Source organism: Ovis canadensis, chromosome X (genome assembly GCF_042477335.2).
Source record: "Ovis canadensis isolate MfBH-ARS-UI-01 breed Bighorn chromosome X, ARS-UI_OviCan_v2, whole genome shotgun sequence".
Lineage (NCBI taxonomy): Eukaryota > Metazoa > Chordata > Mammalia > Artiodactyla > Bovidae > Ovis > Ovis canadensis.
In genome coordinates, this window is record NC_091727.1 from 101,873,437 (window position 1) to 101,892,862 (window position 19,426).

The window sequence follows — 19,426 nt, forward strand, 5'->3', positions numbered from 1 at the left end:
AGTTTCATAAGAGGAGTAAAAAAAACCAACAGTAATGATAATAAAAATCCATTCACTGTGTTTCCCATTTTGATTATTTGCTTTCTTGGCACACTTTTAAATCATATGCTCAGCCTAAAAAAGTCCAAAAATCCAAGGTGGAAAAGATGGGCAGATGACTCTTTCCTAAGCTTGCATTTTTATGTATTAATATTTCTCTAATACCTCTTAATCTAATGCCAAAAGCCCACTTCTAAAAATGTGTCTACCATATACTAAGTGTTGGGTAGAAGAACTAGTTAATGATATCCATTTGGGATAGTCATTTTATAAACCTTACTAAAAATATTTCATAATATACCACACTTTTGAATATGTACGATAGCCAAAGTAGACTGAAAAACCCAAAGTAGCCAATGAATACTCAAAGTCTCATGTTAATACTTACCACATATTCCTATCAAACACTAGGATTAGTATCAGAAGAAAGCATGGTGGTTGTGCCTTGGAAAATTCTCTTTGGATGGTGTTCAGATGTCATTTCACCTATGACAAAGAATGCATATCAAGGTAGATATATTTTATCTAATGTGTTTATTATGCTTTCAACTGCAAAAGTAAAACTTGTTCCTTGCAATTAATTTATAAAAGAAAAACAAAAGGAAAAATGTTTACATTGCAATTATCCAGAGATCACTCTTTTCAGTAGTTCCTGAGTATGTGTGTATACGTGATTGTTTTTTTAAACAAAATTGGATTTGCACTGTAAATAATGTGATATGTAATCTACTTTTTATGATTATAATTTTTCTCATATTATTAACTAAATTCTACATGTGTTTACAAAGCTATGTATTAAGGATATACCATAATTTAACCTCATTCCTTATTTTAAAACTTCAAGTTATTGCTATCCTTATTTTGCTAAACATACACAATGAACTAAGTAGATGGATTTTTTTTATAGAATACAATGAACAAATATATTTTTTCAATACTATGGAAAACATTTAATCACAGAAAACTGCATTGTTAAAACCTTGACTTTGAAGGAAATGTTACACATTAACATGATAACCAGGTCTGAATGTGAGTAAAACTGATGATCAAGTTTATAACTTATTGTGTGTGTTTAGTCACTAAGTTGTATCTGACCTTTTTGTGACCCCATGGACTGTAGGCCGCCAGGCTCCTCTGTCCATGGGATTTCCCAGGCAAGAATATTGGAGTGGGTCGCCACGTCCTTCTCCAGGGGAAATTCCTGACCCAGAGATTGAACACATGTCTCCTGTATTGGCCAGTGGATTCTTTACCGCTGAGCCACCAGGGAAGCCGTTCTCTTCTAAGTCTTAGAATATAATGAGAACATGCTGAGTTTGTTATGTTGTTAGGAAGACTGCCACTAATTTATGCCAAGTGCATGGAACACTGAAGTCTATTTCAGTTTCCTTCTCTCTAGTTTTATGTTCCTCCTTCTCCTTCCTTTACCTTTCTCCTTCCATTTCTTCTTCTTTCTCCTTCTTCTTTCCCATCTTAACGGATTTTTCACAAATATACATTTTTAAGTTTACTGTCCTTTCCTATTTATCCATTTCCCCCTCCCTATTATAGTTAAACTTTGTACTAAGCCTATAATTCAGTAGTTATATCAAGAAAAAAAAAAGGAAATAAATAGCTTAGTGAGGCAGGGATGAGAAATGGGATCCAGGACTGTAGGAGTTTAAAAAAAAACACAAAACTGCTGTTCTTTCCCTATCCTTTCATTACTGAGTAGGTGTGTAATTTTCCATATATTTAACCAAAAATAGCCCACATAAACAAGTTAACCATCAAAGGACATACACATTAGTATATATTTTTTAGTGTTGGAAGTGGATCTAGTTTGTGTCAACTTATTCATATGATATTAATGTGTACATGTGGTGGCAGGGCAGCGCAGGGGTTGAGATTCAGCAGAATACTTGATGACTGACTCACTCTGTTTATTCATTCCCCATCTTGTTTCAGAAGGTATTTAAGGCAACTAGTTGACTAAACTGGAATTGAATTTTTCAATTCACATTTATATGGCACTTGATAGCTCTCAAAATGTCTTTATATATAGTTTCATTTAAGTAAGACAAATGGCCTCTAGTAATTTATCAAATATATTTTAAATAAATAAATCCTTTTAAATGAATTTATGTATCATACTTGATTTTATATGATATCTTACAAAAATAATAAGTTATACTTATTTCTGTTGGTAGGTAAAAGTACCTTTTCCTTTTAATGGGCCAAGGACACTTGATCTAATAGTACTGGCGGCACTTTGACTTCTTCTAAAATAAAATGATCACAATCATTATAAGAACACATTTGAATAAGATCAGCTGTGACTATTTCATTATAACAGATCTAAAGATATACATTAAAAGAGAACTCTATGTAGTATCCCACAATACATGATTTCATTGTTTGTCTGTAAATGTAGGTAAAAACAGGAAAGCCTCAGGGACAGCAAACTGACTTGTAATTTATAAGGATTCAGGATTTTCCCAGGTTGTGGGGGGAGAAGCTAGAAGGACCCATAGTCCTGGCTCTGACCTGCCTTGAGTCCAGGTGAAAATCATGGATGAATGAGAGGGTATGGTTGCTAAAAGTTCATTTAAGAGTTAACTCTGATCCTTATGAACAAGCTGAGTCAGAGGAAAACTATGTCAGACAGTGTTAATGAATTACTGATTCTTCAGATGTTCACATGTTCTCACATGTTCTTAGTCACTTGATTCTTTTCAATAACACAAAATTATAAACCGAAACAATGGAATTTTAATTTAGCTAAGAAGACATTACTTTTTCGGTTGTCATGGAACCTGGATCTCTCTCTATTTTTTTTTTTTTTTTTTGTCTGTACCTTGTGGCTTGCAGGATCTTACTTTCCCAGCCAGGGATTGAACTCAGTGTAATATCTTTTAAGTTTTCTCAGATTCTTGTTTTATAAGCAATTTGGTATTTTCATACAATAGAAACTTGCACTGTAAATCATTGCATAGGACTAGGAATAGGACTTGGAGGCAAGCCGGTGCATCTCACACAAGTTTGTAGTGATGGAGAAAAACATTGCTAACACCGAATTGGAGCAGAGGTTTTAAAACCACCACTTTTCTCAGAAAGCACATCAGTGGTTTCCCAGAGGTGGAGGTGGTGGGGAAGGAGATCAAGTGCAAAAGATCATGAGGAAACTGTTTAGAGTGTGAAAATTGTTCTATATCTTGATTATGGTTACAGTTACAGGATTGTGCACAATTCTCAAAATTAATCAAATCATGTACCTAAAAGTTGGTGACTTTGGTAACACATAGATAATAGTTTAAGAAATGAAAAGGAAGGGAAAACTGTCACTTAGAATCAGACATACTATAGCAAAATATATCCCTCACAAGTGAAACATTTAAGTCTTACAAATATTTCAAGGGACACAGACTTTTAGACACTCCTTTCTTACCTTGCCAGTCACCTCGGTGAGAGAAGCTGCTGCAGATGCTGGAATTAAATCAGTGCAGTTTGCAGAAGATGGTTTCTGTACCTCATTGTTCTTCTGTATAAGCAGAAAGCAGTGAACAACTGTAGCACCTATTGCTTACTTATCAAATACTGAGGTGACAGATATGGCATGGGGAAGGGAATCCTTACTGCATTAGTGATTGTACCATGGAGCTCTCATCATCTTAAAGCAAGCGGGGAACCCAAGATTCACGTCAATAAGCAAAGGAAACTTTTGCCTTTTGGGAAAGAGAGCTACATACCTGATGAGGGATTTCCCTCACACCTCCAAAAAGACCTAGAATGTGGGTACTCATCATTGAGCAATACTTAATATATACACAAATCCTAAATTTCAATCTTTCTCTTTGGATTTGACCTGTGCTTTATTATAAAAAACTACAGTACTTGTCCAGGAAAGGATCAAAGAAGATTTGGTTAAAACTAAGATACAAATGGGACAGCAAAAATAAACAGCTATAAAAATGTTTATAGATTTTTTTTTACATGGACAAAATCAGGACTACACAATTCAGGACTTTAAAATATGCCCTTTTCTTCTCCAAGACACAAGTAAAGTTATATTACATGTTTCTTTCTTCCTTCTAACACACTTGGAGATTTACTCACTCACTCATACCAACACCTAAAGTAATTAGAATTGAGTTAGTTAAAGGACTCTAACAGCCTCTAAAAATTGTTTTAGTACCAAAACATGAAAAATGACAGCCTCCAGAGGTTATCTATTCATTCTTCAGGTGCTATGCTGTGATAAGTTGCTTCAGTTGTGTCTCTGTGACCCTATGGAGCCCACCAGGCTCTTTTGTCCATAGGATTCTCCAGGCAAGAATACTGGAGTGGGTTGCCATGGCCTCCTGCAGGGGATATTCCTGACCCAGGGATCAACCCCGCGTCTCTTACATCTCCTGCATTGGCAGGTGGGTTCTTTACCACTAGCGCCACCTGGGAAGCCCTCTTTCTTCAGGACTTATTCCTAAATCAGAAACAGATGCCCATCTAAGGCAGTCTGGGCTCAAAATAAGATGTCACTGCTTCTGCTGATAATTCATTTCCCTACCTAATAATCTCCAAATCTAGAAACTGACATCTAAGCAGAATCTCTTCTACTCAAATTTCAGCTAAATTCTTACTCTGTCATTATCTGAGATACCCATGAAAAAGAACACTAAAGATGTTCATGGAAAAGAACTCACTCAACTACCACAACTGAGTAATTATAATATGTACAGGGACATTTAAAAATGTTAGCAAGGATTGTAACTACATTTAAAACATGCAACATGTTTAAATGAAAGGCTGTACATTAAAATGTTAGTAGGAGTATATGTGTTACAGGCATAAAAATGCAGTATTTTCCCAGTAAATCCATTGACTGTGGTTTAAAATGCAAACATATTGTTAATAAATTACATAGAAGGGCAAAATCATTTATAACTTTTTCATCTAAGCATTCAATCAGCACAACTGAACTTTTTTTTAGACTCACTTGGACAGAGAGGAAATTGGTCCACAGAAACAATGATTTTGTATAAGACAACCACTGATTTTGAACCCCACTCTCAAACAATTAGTTACTTTATGCTGCTGCTGCTAAGTCACTTCAGTCGTGTCTGACTCTGTGTGACCCCAGAGACGGCAGCCCACCAGGCTCCCCCATCCCTGGAATTCATCTTTTCATCTAATCAATTCATTAGAAGTGATTCTAATTCTAATCTCTCTTCTAATCTCTCTCTCTTCTAATCTCTCTTCATTCAAAAGAGAAAACATCAAACATCAAACAAATTTTCCAACCATTAATACTATGATATTAATAAATATTACTCAGAGCCCAACAAACTCAATGTCTTTCAGCATGGGTTTGCTTAAGCAAATGATGGTACAAGCATGATTTAAATCTAGTCATTGACATTGAAAAATATGTATTACATATAAGTAGGAAAAAGCCACAAATTATTTTTATGTAAAATTTTAAATGAGAGGTGTTCAGAAGGATGTTCCCTCAAAAGTTAGCTGCTGCTACTGCTGCTGCTAAGTCGCTTCAGTCGTGTCCGACTCTGTGCGACCCCATAGACGGCAGCCCACCAGGCTCCCCCGTCCCTGGGATTCTCCAGGCAAGAGTACTGGAGTGGGGTGCCATCGCCTTCTCCCAAAAGTTAGCAGTCCTTATCAATGTGTAGTGACGTTCATAGCAATTTGTTCTTTCTTTCTCTGTTGTTGTTGTTCAGTCACTAAGTCACGTCTGACTCTTTGTAACCCCATGGCCTGCAGCACGCCAGGCTTCCCTGTCCCTCACCATATCCCAGAGCTTGCTCAAACCCATATCCATTGAATCAGTGATGCCATCCAACCATCTCATCCTCTGTCGTCCCCTTCTCCTCCTGCCTTCAATCTTCCCCAGCATCAGGGTCTTTTCTAGTGAGTCAGCTCTTTGGATCAGGTGGCCAAAGTACTGGAGCTTCAGCTTCAGCATCAGTCCTTCTAATGAATATTCAGGACTGATTTCCTTTAGGATTGACTGGTTTGATCTCCTTGCAGTCCAAGGGACTTTGAAGAGTCTTCTCCAACACCACAGCTCAAAAGCATCAATTCTTTGGCATTCAGTCTTTTTTATGGTTCAACTCTCACATCCATACATGACTACCAGAAGAACCATAGCTTTGACTAAATGGACCTTTGTTGGTAGAGTAATGTCTCTACTTTTTAATACGCTGTCTAGGCTGGTCATAGCTTTTCTTCCAAGGAGCAAGAGTCTTTTAATGTCTTTCTCTGTACTTTACCATATTGTTTGACCTTTTTATAGTGTGTGTTTTTCACATAAATATTTACTTTAAAAATAACCCACATATGGAAAGACATCCTGTGTTTGTGGATTAAAAGATAATACTGTTAAAAAGACAATACTACCCAAAGTGATCTACAGATGCAAGGTAATGCCTATCAAAACCTCAATGGCATTTTTTTGCAGAAATATAAAAATGATCTTGAGAAAAAAGACTAAACTTTGGAGGACTCACATTACCTGATTTCAAAACTCACTACACAAAGCTACAGTAATTAAAACAGTGTGGTTCTGGCCTAAGGAGAGGCATACAGACCAATGGAATAGAAGAGAGAGAGCCTAAAAATAATCCCTTGTATATATGGTCAATTGATTTTCAACAAGGATGCCAACACCATTCAAAAAGGGAAAGAATGATCTTTTCAGTAAATAATGCTTGGAAAACTGAACATCCACATACAAAAGAATGAAGTTGAACTCTTTCTTACACTATATACAAAAATTAACTCAAAATGGACCAAAGACCTAAATGTAAAACTATAAAACTCTTTGAAGAAAACAGGGCAAAAGCTTCGTGTCGTTGGACTTGGCAATGATTTTTTGGATATGACACCAAAAGCATAAGTAACAAATGAGAAAAAATAGGGCACAATCTTTGTGCCATTTGGCAATGATTTTTTGGATGTGATACTGAAAAGCAGAAGGAATCATATGAACAAAAGTTTAGAGGAAAGAAAGAATATGCAGCTTGGAGAATAGTGAGGCTAGCTTGGCTGGAAAAGAATTTGCACTATAAACAAGAAAGAAACCTGGAGTGGTAAGAGAGCATCAGATTCATAGAATCTTAAATAATCAAAGATTTTGAATTTAACGAGTTTGGGCAGAATAGCATAGTTGTTAGGACCACAGATTCTGGAGACAAACAGAACTGAGTCAAATCCCAGCTCTATAACTTACTACCTGTGTGACCTTAGGCAAACGCTTAACCTGAGCCCCAGTTTCCTGATCCTATGAAGATGATAATAATAATAATAAGGATAATGAGGTGGTTGTACAGTTCCTGTTAGAAGGTCTGGCACATAGTAAGTGCTCAATACAGCCTATCTCTTCTTATTAGCACTCAAAAGGTAATGGGAAGCCATTCTAACTTTTTACAGAGGAGAGAAAAAGGTGAAATAATGTTGATTTTTTAAAAAGCTACTTTGGTGTTGATTGTGGAAGTCAGATTAAACTAGCAGAGGTAGGAAATCTATTAGAATATAATTAGAATATTATTACAGTAATCTAGACCCAAGGGACAGAAGAAAGTAGTAATGGGAACAGAGAAGGTATTGTCAAGGAAGAATTAATAGGATTAGATGCTTAATAGGATATAGTAGAAAAATAAGGAAGAACTGAAGATGAACCTATAGCTCTGAGTCTTAAAACTGGGAGACTATTTTGATGCCATTATGGAAAATGAGGGAAACTGGGAAAGGAAGTTTAAGAAGTTAATCAGTCTTTTAAACAATGGAATCACATTTTCAACAAAATGTAATTGTTAATATAGTTCTTCCATTTAACATTTATTTAGATGCTTTTGTATAGTGAGAAGCTCAAAGTATTTTGTAATTCACTCAGTTCACAAATAAAGAGCATGTTTTCCCAGAAGTAGGACAGAATTTTGCTTATTGTTTTTCCTATTGAAAGTTGGAGCATTCCCCAACATCAACTATTTTAGGATCATTAGTAAAAGTGGGTTGACACTTCTAATATTTATATCTTGCCAATTTCTAAAATGGATATGAGATAGTTTATAATAAAATAAGAGTGTTAAAATAAGGATAAAAGGTCAAAAGCTATGTAACTGTCAAGGGCAAAGAGTACTGTATGGTAGAAACCTATGTTAAGGAGATTTGCTGCACTTGAGCACTGAAGTTGGTTTTCAGTCCCTTAGTATCTAAAAAGAAAATAGTCACCCATTTTTGCTCTCTGAAGGAGAGTATGCCTGAGAGATTTTAGTTGCCCAGTGGCACATTCCTCAATGAATTCTTGTTGAAAGAATAAAACAATTTGCAAACTAAGATCAAATTAAGTTTCTTTAAAACAAGTTAAGCTATTCCCTTAGAGAAGTAAGAGACAGTAGGTACTTCACAGGTTCCAAGGAAAACTCAAAACCAAATCACAGAAATCTAATGCCATTGCTTTGTTGTTACTCAGTCTCTAAGTCACGTCCAACTCTTTGTGACGCCATGGGCTATAGCATACCAGGCTTGTCTGTCCTCCGCTATCTCCTGGAATTTGCTTAAAGTCATGTCCATTGAGTCAGTGATGCTATCTAACCATCTCATCCCTCTGCCACCCCCTTCTCCTTTTGCCTTCCATCTTTCCCAGCATCAGGGTCTTTCCAATGAGTCAGCTCTTCACATCAGGTGGCCAAAGTAACAGAGCTTCATCTTCAGCATCATCCTTCCAATGAATATTCAGGGTTGATTTCCTTTAGGACTGACAGGCTTGCAATATATATATTATATATATATATATAATATATATCAAATTATTATAGACCTTATGCTTATACAATGTTATATGTCAATTATATCTCAGAGCTGAAAAAAAAGAAAATTAATTTCTCACTTGATGTTCTCAAGCTCTCTAATACATAGAAAACAACTGACAACTAGAGTCAAGGAGAAATTGTCCATTAACGGCCCAGTAGGAAAATGGTAACTTAAACCATACCCTTACTTAAATGTTGACCCAGAACCTAATATTAACTTAGGGCTGTGCCAGGGTCCAGCCCCGGTGGATCCAGGGAATTCGAAGGGTGGACGGCGTTGGCGTGGAAAGACTTGTTTATTTATTAATATAAGATTAGATTAAGAAACTATAGTGTAGTAAGAAGATTAAGTGGAGGAAGAGGGCTGAATAGCTTGGTTTACGCGGAAGACCAATAAAATTCCAGACAAGGAATTTGCACCATCTACGTTGGGCCACCGGCACCCGCTTGAATATCTAAGGGTGCCTTGCCTTAAGCTCCCTTTCGCGCGGGTCTTAACAGCCAGGGCAAGTAAGTAGACCTGGAGAGCCTCCGCGCCCCAAGTGGAGATTCAGCCTGAAGTTAAAGTAAAGAGCAGAGAGAGGGAAAGAGAGAGAAGAAGAAAGAAAGAGAGAGACACGGGGGGAGCCAGAGTCCCAAGAAACCAGGCCGAGAGACTAGTCCCAGAAACTGGTCCGAGAAGCTGGCCCCATCCTTTATTGTTCAGAAGGCCTTTTATACTTTTGATAAAACACGGAGATCAATGGGTAACACAAAATTATGTAGCGTTCGCAGCTCAGACTCTTTCTATACATCATTTTGTATACAAAAGGTCTCAGGTGATTTACATTATCTTCTGGCCAAGAGGCTTGTTAACACTTTTTGGCTCTCTTCCTTAATGAATGTTAATTTTGTTTCCCCTGAAGTGTTTTTCTTTAATCTACATCTCCTTAAAGCATTAAAGTTACATCTCTATAGAACAAAGGTGCAGTGGGATATAACAAAGAAGGTACTTGACTCAAAGATCTAATGTTGCTAATACAAGGTATACTACTTGTTTTTCTGTATACCAACTATATCTACAAATAAAGGATGTGAAAATTTGGCAGCAAATATTGATTCAACAAATGAAACTTTTAATCAGTCCTATTTTAAAGATTTTGACTCCTCGGAAGCTCCTACATTCCTAGGATGTTTTAAGCTTCCTGTGCCTCCTGCAGTCAGGAGGCCTCAAACAATCACACAGCGCAGCTGTACGAGTGCTGCAGGCAGGCTAGAAAGCCATCAGAGGGGTATTTGGATTGAAACACTCTTTCAAATGCAGAAGACTAAAGCCCTGAATTGACTTTTTCCAGAAAATGTCAGAAGAGTAGAAAAGCAGAGCACAAAAACCGGCAGATTTTTGTTGGGGTACATGCTTAGGAATTTCCAGAGGGGCCCCTGAAGTCTGAGCACGCCTTGCGTATGTCAGCTTCCTTCCTCATGACCTTGTCACGGGCGGGATTCCTCACACTGGCTCCCGGCAGGGCTGTGTGCTTATTTCAAAATAAATGCAAGTATAATCAAATCAGTTTGTAGGAAATACAAGGAATAAGAGAGTATATGAAACACTGTCACCTGGAAACAGAATCAAAATGTGGGGCTTTTCACAAGACAAATGGCCTGTTTCTTCAGTAAGTAAGTGGCATGGAACAAAATCAGGAGAGGAAGGCTGTGAAATAAAAGTGACCTAAAAGATCATGCTGGAACATGTTTGAATCACTGAAAACGGCATTTTTTTGAGAATCAGGAAAATTTAACATGGACTTGTTATTCGATAAAATTAAAGAATAACTCTGTTAGATGTGATGATGGCATTGTGTTTATGTGAAATAAAACATCCTCAGATTCATACAGAGTATTTAAGGTTAAAAAGATATCAGAGATATACTTTATTTTTTATTTATTTTTTAAAATATAAATTTATTTATTTTAATTGGAGGTTAATTACTTTACAATATAAAGCACCCTCCTACCCCCAAAATAAATGGGGATAGTTGAAAAATGATGTACAAAATATAATCAATAGTTAAAGCTGGATACTGAATACATGGAGGTTCTTTTTTGTGTGTTTTTAAATTTCCATTAAACAACTTTTAATGTAGTGTGCCAAGCACCACACATATATTAAATCTTTTCATCCTCACAATAATCCTATAACGTAGCTACTATTAGTTCCCCCATTTTACTAAAAAGTGAAATTAAATTAAATAATTGCCTTTGTTAATGTCAGAGTGAAAGTTCAAAATGTAATGAGGCAAGAAACACACATTTCTGTTTTGTACCTAAAAGGTTAAGTTTAATAGCTAAAAAGAAGTCATGGTTAAAGAATACATGTAAAGAAATATGCAGCTTAAGATATTTATCAGACCATTAAACTGCTGAAAATAAGCCTTAATTTTCCACTCAGTCAGCACCCAGATTGAAAGTTAATGTTGTTTCTATTTTCCCATTTCATTCATTTTCTACTTGTGCTCCATTTTATTTTAGTTTTATAATTTGATTTAAATTTTAGAAATTTTAATTTATTTTTTACTGAAGTATAATTGACCTACAATGCTATGTTAGTTCCAGGTGTACAACACAGCAATTCAATATTTCTGTATATTACAAAAATGATCACCACTCGTGTTTCATTTTGAATGTTTATCATATATATTCTGCCACTATAGAAGTAAGTTGCTTTACAGTTTATATTAATAACCAGTTAAATTAGTCCTGATTTTCAAACTTCATAATCAGATAGAAATATATAATCAATTTTAAAATATCTGGTCTAATTTAGGGGAAGAAAAGAAAACTGCACAAATAAACCAGAGGTCACTTTAGCTACTAGCTTTAGGTTCTTTCATTAAGAATGTCTTAAATGGCTACATACTCATAAAGACAAACAGCAAACGAATATCTTACTCATTAAAAGGTAAAAGAATCCTTTAAACCATACTTTCTTGCTAGTGGATGATAAGTGGGGCCTAGGGAAGCCATGGTGCGGGAGAGAGAGGGAGAGGAAGCAGGAGCTGGAGTAATAAAACCTAGGGTTACAGGACAGTCTGGGTTTTGTGCCACTGGAACTTGGTGAGAGTAGCTGTAAAAGAATTCAGTAATTTGGGGCTAAGTCTTGGCTTGATATTTGTTAATGCTGAACATCTTTGGTTTCTGACCTTGTAAGTTTCTTGTAGGATGAAATGAGCCCACAGATGGGACCTATTATAGTGCTAAGTGAATAATAAGTGCTTAATAACAGTTAAGCTCCCCTACTTGAACAAAAGTTTGCTTGTAGTTGGGTGAAAAAAAAAATCCCACCACTCCTGGAGGAATGGTGATTTAATCTTTTTAATTCTGTGGCTAAGCCTTGGAAAAATCAAAGATTTAATTCTGTATTACGCTTTTACTATTAGACACACACACATACAACATAAGACAGATAGAATGTGTCCCTGAACTCAGATCACTGAGAAGTGAACACAAAATGATAGCATAAAGATCATTAAATGTGTCAAAAAATTTCTGTATCTGGGATTAAGAAAACTATGATAAACTATGACTATTATGAACTTGAAAATTAATTTCCATATATAGCATTCACCATCTTTGAGATCCCTTGAAGAAGCTAGATTCAAGGTAAAAGAGTATGCAGTATTTCAGGAAACTATCAATTTGTTAAAATAGTTAATAACCCAAACAAATAGAGGTCTCCTTAGTTGTTTTGGATTCTGATGTTTTTGCTTTTTTAAAAATAACCATTCATGGAATTAAAAATTTAATCACTTGTGACCTCACTTAGAATTATTTGACCATAGGTATTTTTAAAAGAAAAACAAAATTTACTTTTTTTAATGAACAGCTGTCAGCTTTTCAAAACTTCCTACCTGTTTAATTTGATGGAGGTGACTGATGGAAGCATGACCGGGAGACGATGGCACAAACTGAAATTTTAAAGATAAAAGTCAAGTTTTCTTTAATGTTTCTGATTATTTCTAAACATTAAGCCAATGTTGAATGGCCTAAAGTATTTCTTGAGTGCCTGATGCATGCTATCAATAGCACTAATTAAATTTAAAGATTTAAAAAATAAAAAGTCCAATTGAATTGTCTGAAATTATACTAATTGAAAATCTCTATATATCATAACAGAACAAAATAACAATTAACATAAATACAGGGCAGGAGAACATCAATAGAACATTTATCTCTAGCTTTCCCTTCTCAAGGCTCGAAGATCTTAAAATCACTTCATTTTTCCTTGCCAGTTTTAGCTCATTATCAAAACTTAGTGATAGGCATTACCCAGAAAAAATTGAAATGGTCATTAAATCAGTAGCTAATTTAATAAGCATGAGCTTCCCTGGTGGCTCAGTGGTGAAGAATCCGCCTGCAATGCAGGAGACACAGGTTTGATCCCTGAGTCAGGAAGATCCCCTGGAAATGGCAACCCACTCCAGTATTCTTAAAGCCTGCCAGGCTCCTCTGTCCATGGGATTTTCCAGGCAAGAATACTGGAATGAGTTTCCACGCCCTCCTCCAGGGGATCTTCCCAACCCAGGGATTGAACCCACATCTGCTGTGTCTCCTGCTTTGCAGGCCATTCTTTACCTGCTGAGCCACCAGGGAAGCCCAAGAGTCAGACATGACTTAGCAACTAAACAACAACAACAGTGACTTAATAAGCATAATAAAGAAAGAAACAAAATAACTCCAAACATCTTGGAATCTAGCTGGGGAAACTGAACTTTCATAATAAAGAATGATTAAGGGCAATCACTCACCTAGAGCCAGACATGCTGGAATGTGAAGTCAAGTGGGCCTTAGAAAGCATCACTATGAACAAAGCTAGTGGAGGTGATGGAATTCCAGTTGAGCTATTTCAAATCCTAAAAGATGATTCTGTGAAAGTGCTGTACTCAATATGCCAGCAAATTTGGAAAACTCAGCAGTGGCCACAGGACTGGAAAAGGTCAGTTTTCATTCCAATCCCAAAGAAAGGCAATGCCAAAGAATGCTCAAACTACCGCACAATTGCACTCATCTCACACGCTAGTAAAGTAATGCTCAAAATTCTCCAAGCCAGGCTTCAGCAATATGTTTACCGTGAACTTCCTGATGTTCAAGCTGGTTTTAGAAAAGGCAGAGGAACCAGAGATCAAATTGCCAACATCTGCTGGATCACCGAGAAAGCAAGAGAGTTCCAGAAAAACATCTATTTCTGCTTTATTGACTATGCCAAAGCCTTTGACTGTGTGGACCACAATAAACTGTGGAAAATTCTGAAAGAGATGGGAATACCAGACCACCTGACCTGCCTCCTGAGAAACCTACATGCAGGTCAGGAAGCAACAGTTAGAACTGGACATGCAACAACAGACTGGTTCCAAATAGGAAAAGGAGTACATCAAGGCTATATATTGTCACCCTGCTTATTTAACTTATATGCAGAGTACATCATGAGAAACGCTGGACTGGAAGAAGCACAAACTGGAGTCAAGATTGCCAGGAGAAATATCAATAACCTCAGATATACAGATGACACCACCCTTATGGCAGAAAGTGAAGAGGAACTAAAAAGCCTCTTGATGAAAGTGAAAGAGGAGAGTGAAAAAGCTGGCTTAAAACTCAACATTCAGAAAACGAAGATCATGGCATCTGGTACCATCACTTCATGGGAAATAGATGGGGAAACAGGGGAAACAGTGCCAGACTTTATTTTTTGGGGCTCCAAAATCACTGCAGATGCTGATTGCAGCCATGAAATTAAAAGACGCTTACTCCTTGGAAGGAAAGTTATGACCAACCTAGATAGCATATTCAAAAGCAGAGATATTACTTTGCCAACAAAGGTCCATCTAGTCAAGGCAACGGTTTTTCCAGTGGTCATGTATGGATGTGAGAGTTGGACTGTGAAGAAAGCTGAGCACCAAAGAATCGATGCTTTTGAACTGTGGTGTTCGAGAAGACTCTTGAGAGTCCCTTGGACTGTAAGGAGATCCAACCAGTCCGTCCTAAAGGAGATCAGTCCTGGGTGTTCATTGGAAGGACTGATGCTGAAGCTGAAACTCCAATACTTTGGCCACCTCATGGGAAGAGTTGACTCACTGGAAAAGACCCTGATGCTGGGAGGGATTGAGGGCAGGAGGAGAAGGGGACAACAGAGGATGAGATGGCTGGATGGCATCACCGACTCGATGGACATGAGTCTGAGTGAACTCCGGGAGTTGGTGATGGACAGGGAGGCCTGGCGTGCTGTAATTCATGGGGTCGCAAAGAGTCGGACATGACTGAGCAACTGAACTGAACTGAACTGAAGGGTAATCACGTTTAAGGAATTCAGCACATTTCACTCTTGCTTGTTCGGATACTTGTCTGGGCCAGGGGTCCCCAACCTATAGTGGTCTGTAGCCCTTTAGGAAGTGGGCTGCACAGCAGGAGGTGTGTGAGTGAAGCTTCATCTTCTACTCCCCATCTCTTGCATTACAGCCTGAACCATTCACACCCCACTCCATCACCCCCACCCATGTCTATGGAAAAATTGTCTTCCACGAAATCTGTCCCTGGTGCCAAAAAGTTTGGAGACTGCTGGTCTTGGCCCTTTGTCTTTTGCAGGACTATTTTCTCCTTTTTGGTCTTTTCTCAAAGCTTATGAAGAACCATACAAGAGGGAGATGAAAGAATAGAGAGATGTAAACTGTGTGAAAATAAGGCTTGAGAATTATGTTTAGAATTCATTTATCCATTCTATCTGTAGCCTGATTGGCTCTTGAAATGCTAGATAATGCTAGATAATGCTAGATAATGAATATAACATATCATTCATTCACATTATATCTTAAGATCACATTGAATTGTGCATTTAAACATGTTTAATGAGCATCTACCATATGCGAAAGCCCTGTACTAGGCCCTGAGGATCCAAAGATTAATAAGACATTTTCCTGTCTTTGAAAAATTCAAAGTCTAGGTTGGGAGAACTAGGCCACAGGTAAGTTCCAGGACAAGTTAGGATTCGTAGGAGTTCAAAGGACAAAGAAAATAATTCTGCCTAGGGTGTTGGGGCTGGCTTCACAGAAGAGCGCAGGAATTCATTAGATAGAGAAGAGAAAGGAGGCTATTTCTGGGAGTGGAAAGAGATGCTCAGGCAGAGAGGCATGTTTGGGAAACAGAGAGGCTCAGGGTGGCTGAAACTTGGCATATGGTAGAGCATGACAGGAGGTAAACTTGAGGGAGAAATTTGGTTGAATCCAGGTTGTTGTTTTTGGACTTTAGCCTTTGAGCCCAATAGAAAACCTAAAGAATAGGTCTCTCTCAGTTCTTAAACCTCAAGGGTATTTTAGACAAGGAGATCATATATATCTGTTTTAGAAAGTCAACCCTAGCAGTGAATGCAGAACAAATTGACGGTGGAGGGAAAAGGGACTAGAAGCAGGGTCATGGACCAGGCAAAAGATAACAAGGGTTTGACCGAAACAGAGGGATAAAGATAAGGAGGCAGATTGGAGAAATGATAAGAAAGCAAAAGGAACTAAAGACTGGCCTGAGAGTTCCAGCTGAAACTATAGATAGATAGTGGCCAAGAAAGGCAATAAGAGGAGCAGGTTGCTGGTGGGATGGGGGAAAAGAATGAGTACTCAGAAAATGTGTGTTCGATAAACAAGTGTTCTTATGAAGCAGATAGTCTGAATTTTTATCAGGTTTTAAAATTTATCTTATGACTTTAAAGGAGATATTGTTCAGTCGCTCAGTTGTGTCTGACTCTTTGGGACCTCATGGGACAGCATGACAGGCTTCCCTGTCCATCGCCAACTTCCAGAGCTTGCTCAAACTCATATCCATTGACTCAAGGATGCCATCCACTCATCTCATCTTCTGTCACCCCCTTCTCTTCCTGCCCTACCTCACCAATTATATTTTGCTTAAGATAGTTCTGAAATCAGCTTTTTTTCTTATTATTTTCTGCATCTGGAGCACCTGAGCTCTTAGCTCCTGGTCCAGGTTCTATCAAAATGTCTACTGTTCATTAAATTCTGTGTAAGTGCAATTTAGAAGGTGACCACTATACACCCTCAAATGCATACATGTTAGTCAAAGCATATACCAACTTTGATGCTGAGTGGGATGTTCTGAACACTGAAATGGATCATCAACAATTTGACCATCTACAGCAAGGAACAGAGGCATATTACTTTTGCCTGTCAGAAAAGGACCAAAAAGGGACTTGCATCAGCAGTGAAGTCAGACTTGTCCAGCCACCTGGAGAAGGTGATTTGGGGCCTTCTGAAAACACCTGCTCAGTACAAGGATTCCAAGCTCAATGGCTCCTCTGTGAAGGGCCTGGTGACTGATGAAAACTCTCATTGAAATCTCCTCCTCAAGGACCAACCAGGAGCTGGAGCAAAAAAAAGTCTACAAGGAAATGTACAAGAGCTGCAGCAAATAAACAGTCTACAAGGAAATGTATAAGACTGCTCTGGAGAATGACATTATTTCTGATACATCTGGCAACTTCTGCAAGCTGACTGTTGCCCTTGAAAAGGGTAGAAGAGCAGAGGATGGCTCTGTCATTGACTATGAACTGACTGGCCCAAGATAACTGAGATCTTTATAATGCAGGAATGAGCAGGAAAGGAACTGATGTCCCCAAGTAGATCAGTATCAAGTGTCACCTCCAGAAAGTATTTGAAAGGTACAAGAGCTAGAGCCCTTATGATCAAGAAGGAGGTCAAAGGAAAACGCTTTCCTGAATCTGGTCCAGTATATTTAAACAAGAAGCCTTTGTGTTTTGCTGACTGACTGTACAACTCCATGAAGGGCAAGGGAACTCACGATAAGGTCCTAATTAGAATCATGGTATCCTGCAGTGAAGGAAGGGGACACATTAAAAACTGGGTCTGAATTTAAGGGAAAGTGCGGTGGGGCCCTGTACTACAACATTCAGGAGGATAGCAAGAGTGACTACCAGGAAGTGTTGCTTTGCCTGAGTTGTAGGGGTGACGCCTGACATGGAACAAGTGTCCAGAAGTGGGCTGTCTGTGCTTCCAGCTGACAGTTCTACAAAATCAGTTTGCTATTAACAATCCCCCTGTAAGGATGACGTTAGCACTGCCTTTTCCCCCACCCTGCCTAAGCACTCCTGGTTTTCCAAGCAAGTCTCTCCTTTTAGTCAAAGAAATGAACATTCAAAGGAGTCAGAAGTAAAATCTATGATATAAAACACTTTGTTTGCCTCTTTTGTACTGCATGGTAAACAGAAGCAAAACAAAACCCAAATATATTCCAAGTACCTTTCCATGTTAAAATTTATCTGCAACATCATTTTTAAAGGCTTTCCATGTTAAAATTCACCTGCAACACCATTATTATAGAAGTACCATAATAAGAAGCACCTATTTATGTGCCAGACATATTGTAGACCACTCAATTCTCACAACTCTATGATATAGATATTATTATTGTTCCACTGTCCCCATTTTTTTTATTGGCCATACTCTGTGGCTTATAGGATCTTAGTTCCCTGACCAGGGATTAAACCTATGCCCCCTGCAGAGGAAGTACAGAGCTCTATCCACTGGACTGTCAGGGAATTCCCTATTGTCACCATTTTAAATTTAGAAAACTGAAGGCCAGAGAAATTAAGCAACTTGCCTAGTAATACAGCTAATAATTGCTCAAACTGGGACTCAAACACAGATAAGGAAGGTCACTTATTTAATCTGTTCCCTGTTGCAGGACATTCATACTGTTGCCACATATAAATAATGCTATGATAACAATCTTTACATGTATCCTTAATGAATTCTTTAGGATAAATTCATAGAGTTGGAATTTCTGGATCACAAGGCTGTTGATACCCATTGCTGAACTACCCTCCAGAAAGCTCATACAAATTCACTTTCCAGCAGTGTTATGAAAATCTTGATTTCTTTGTACTTCTCCAACATTAGATATTACTGATAGTTTTTTAAAAATTGTATGCCTGGGATTTCCTTGGTCCAGTGGTTGAGAATCTTCCTTGCAATGCAGGGGGACATGGGTTCATTCCCTGGCTGGAGAACTAAGATCCCACATGTCACTTTGGAGCCTGCATGCCACAATTAGAGAGTCTGTGCATATTTCCATGGACCGTGATGAGAGATCATGTGTCACAACCGGATGCAACCAAATAAATGTTTTTTTTTTTTTAAACTGTATGCCAACTCTTAAGGGATATTATAAAAGTAATCTATTTTCCAAAGCAAGTAGAAAACACTGTGATTTATCCAATAAAGAGTTTTGGATATTCTCTCCCAATGTGCCCCAATATTAGCATTAATCATTGAGAAGTTGTGCAGTAACACGCACCAAATCTTAAAAAAATTAGTTTTACCTTTAAAAAGTTCTCATATTTATTTCCACACACGTACATATCTTTAAACAAGCAGAATTTTAACAAGTTTAATTCATGCTACTGATGCTCATATCATCATCATTCAAATGCCCAGAAAGTTCACAATATAGAAGGTGCAACACTAGGTTTATAAGATTTACTATCTAATTGAAAAGACATGATTATTTGAACTTAAATATATAATACATTC

The 19,426-nt window shown here is 37.6% G+C and overlaps 1 protein-coding gene and 1 pseudogene across 4 annotated transcripts in view; one reads left to right on the forward strand and one right to left on the reverse strand.

The window, feature by feature from the left end:
- The window catches only part of LOC138930459 (P2R1A-PPP2R2A-interacting phosphatase regulator 1-like), a 73,915-nt gene that overhangs the window by 14,521 nt on the left and 39,968 nt on the right, over positions 1–19,426 (reverse strand). Inside the window, exons 5-8 of one of the 4 annotated variants that reach the window (XM_070290709.1) lie at positions 12,731–12,787; positions 3,467–3,559; positions 2,239–2,300; positions 428–525 (exon numbers count right to left, since the gene is read on the reverse strand). In XM_070290709.1, the coding sequence (XP_070146810.1) occupies positions 2,271–2,300; positions 3,467–3,559; positions 12,731–12,787 (180 nt within the window). In that variant the 3' untranslated portion in view covers positions 428–525; positions 2,239–2,270. Of the gene's footprint in view, positions 1–427; positions 526–2,238; positions 2,301–2,849; positions 3,560–12,730; positions 12,788–19,426 lie in introns of those variants that run through there. The other 3 variants (XM_070290711.1, XM_070290708.1, XM_070290710.1) reach the window with 3 other exon arrangements.
- LOC138930101 (annexin A2 pseudogene) lies at positions 16,856–17,850 on the forward strand (annotated as a pseudogene).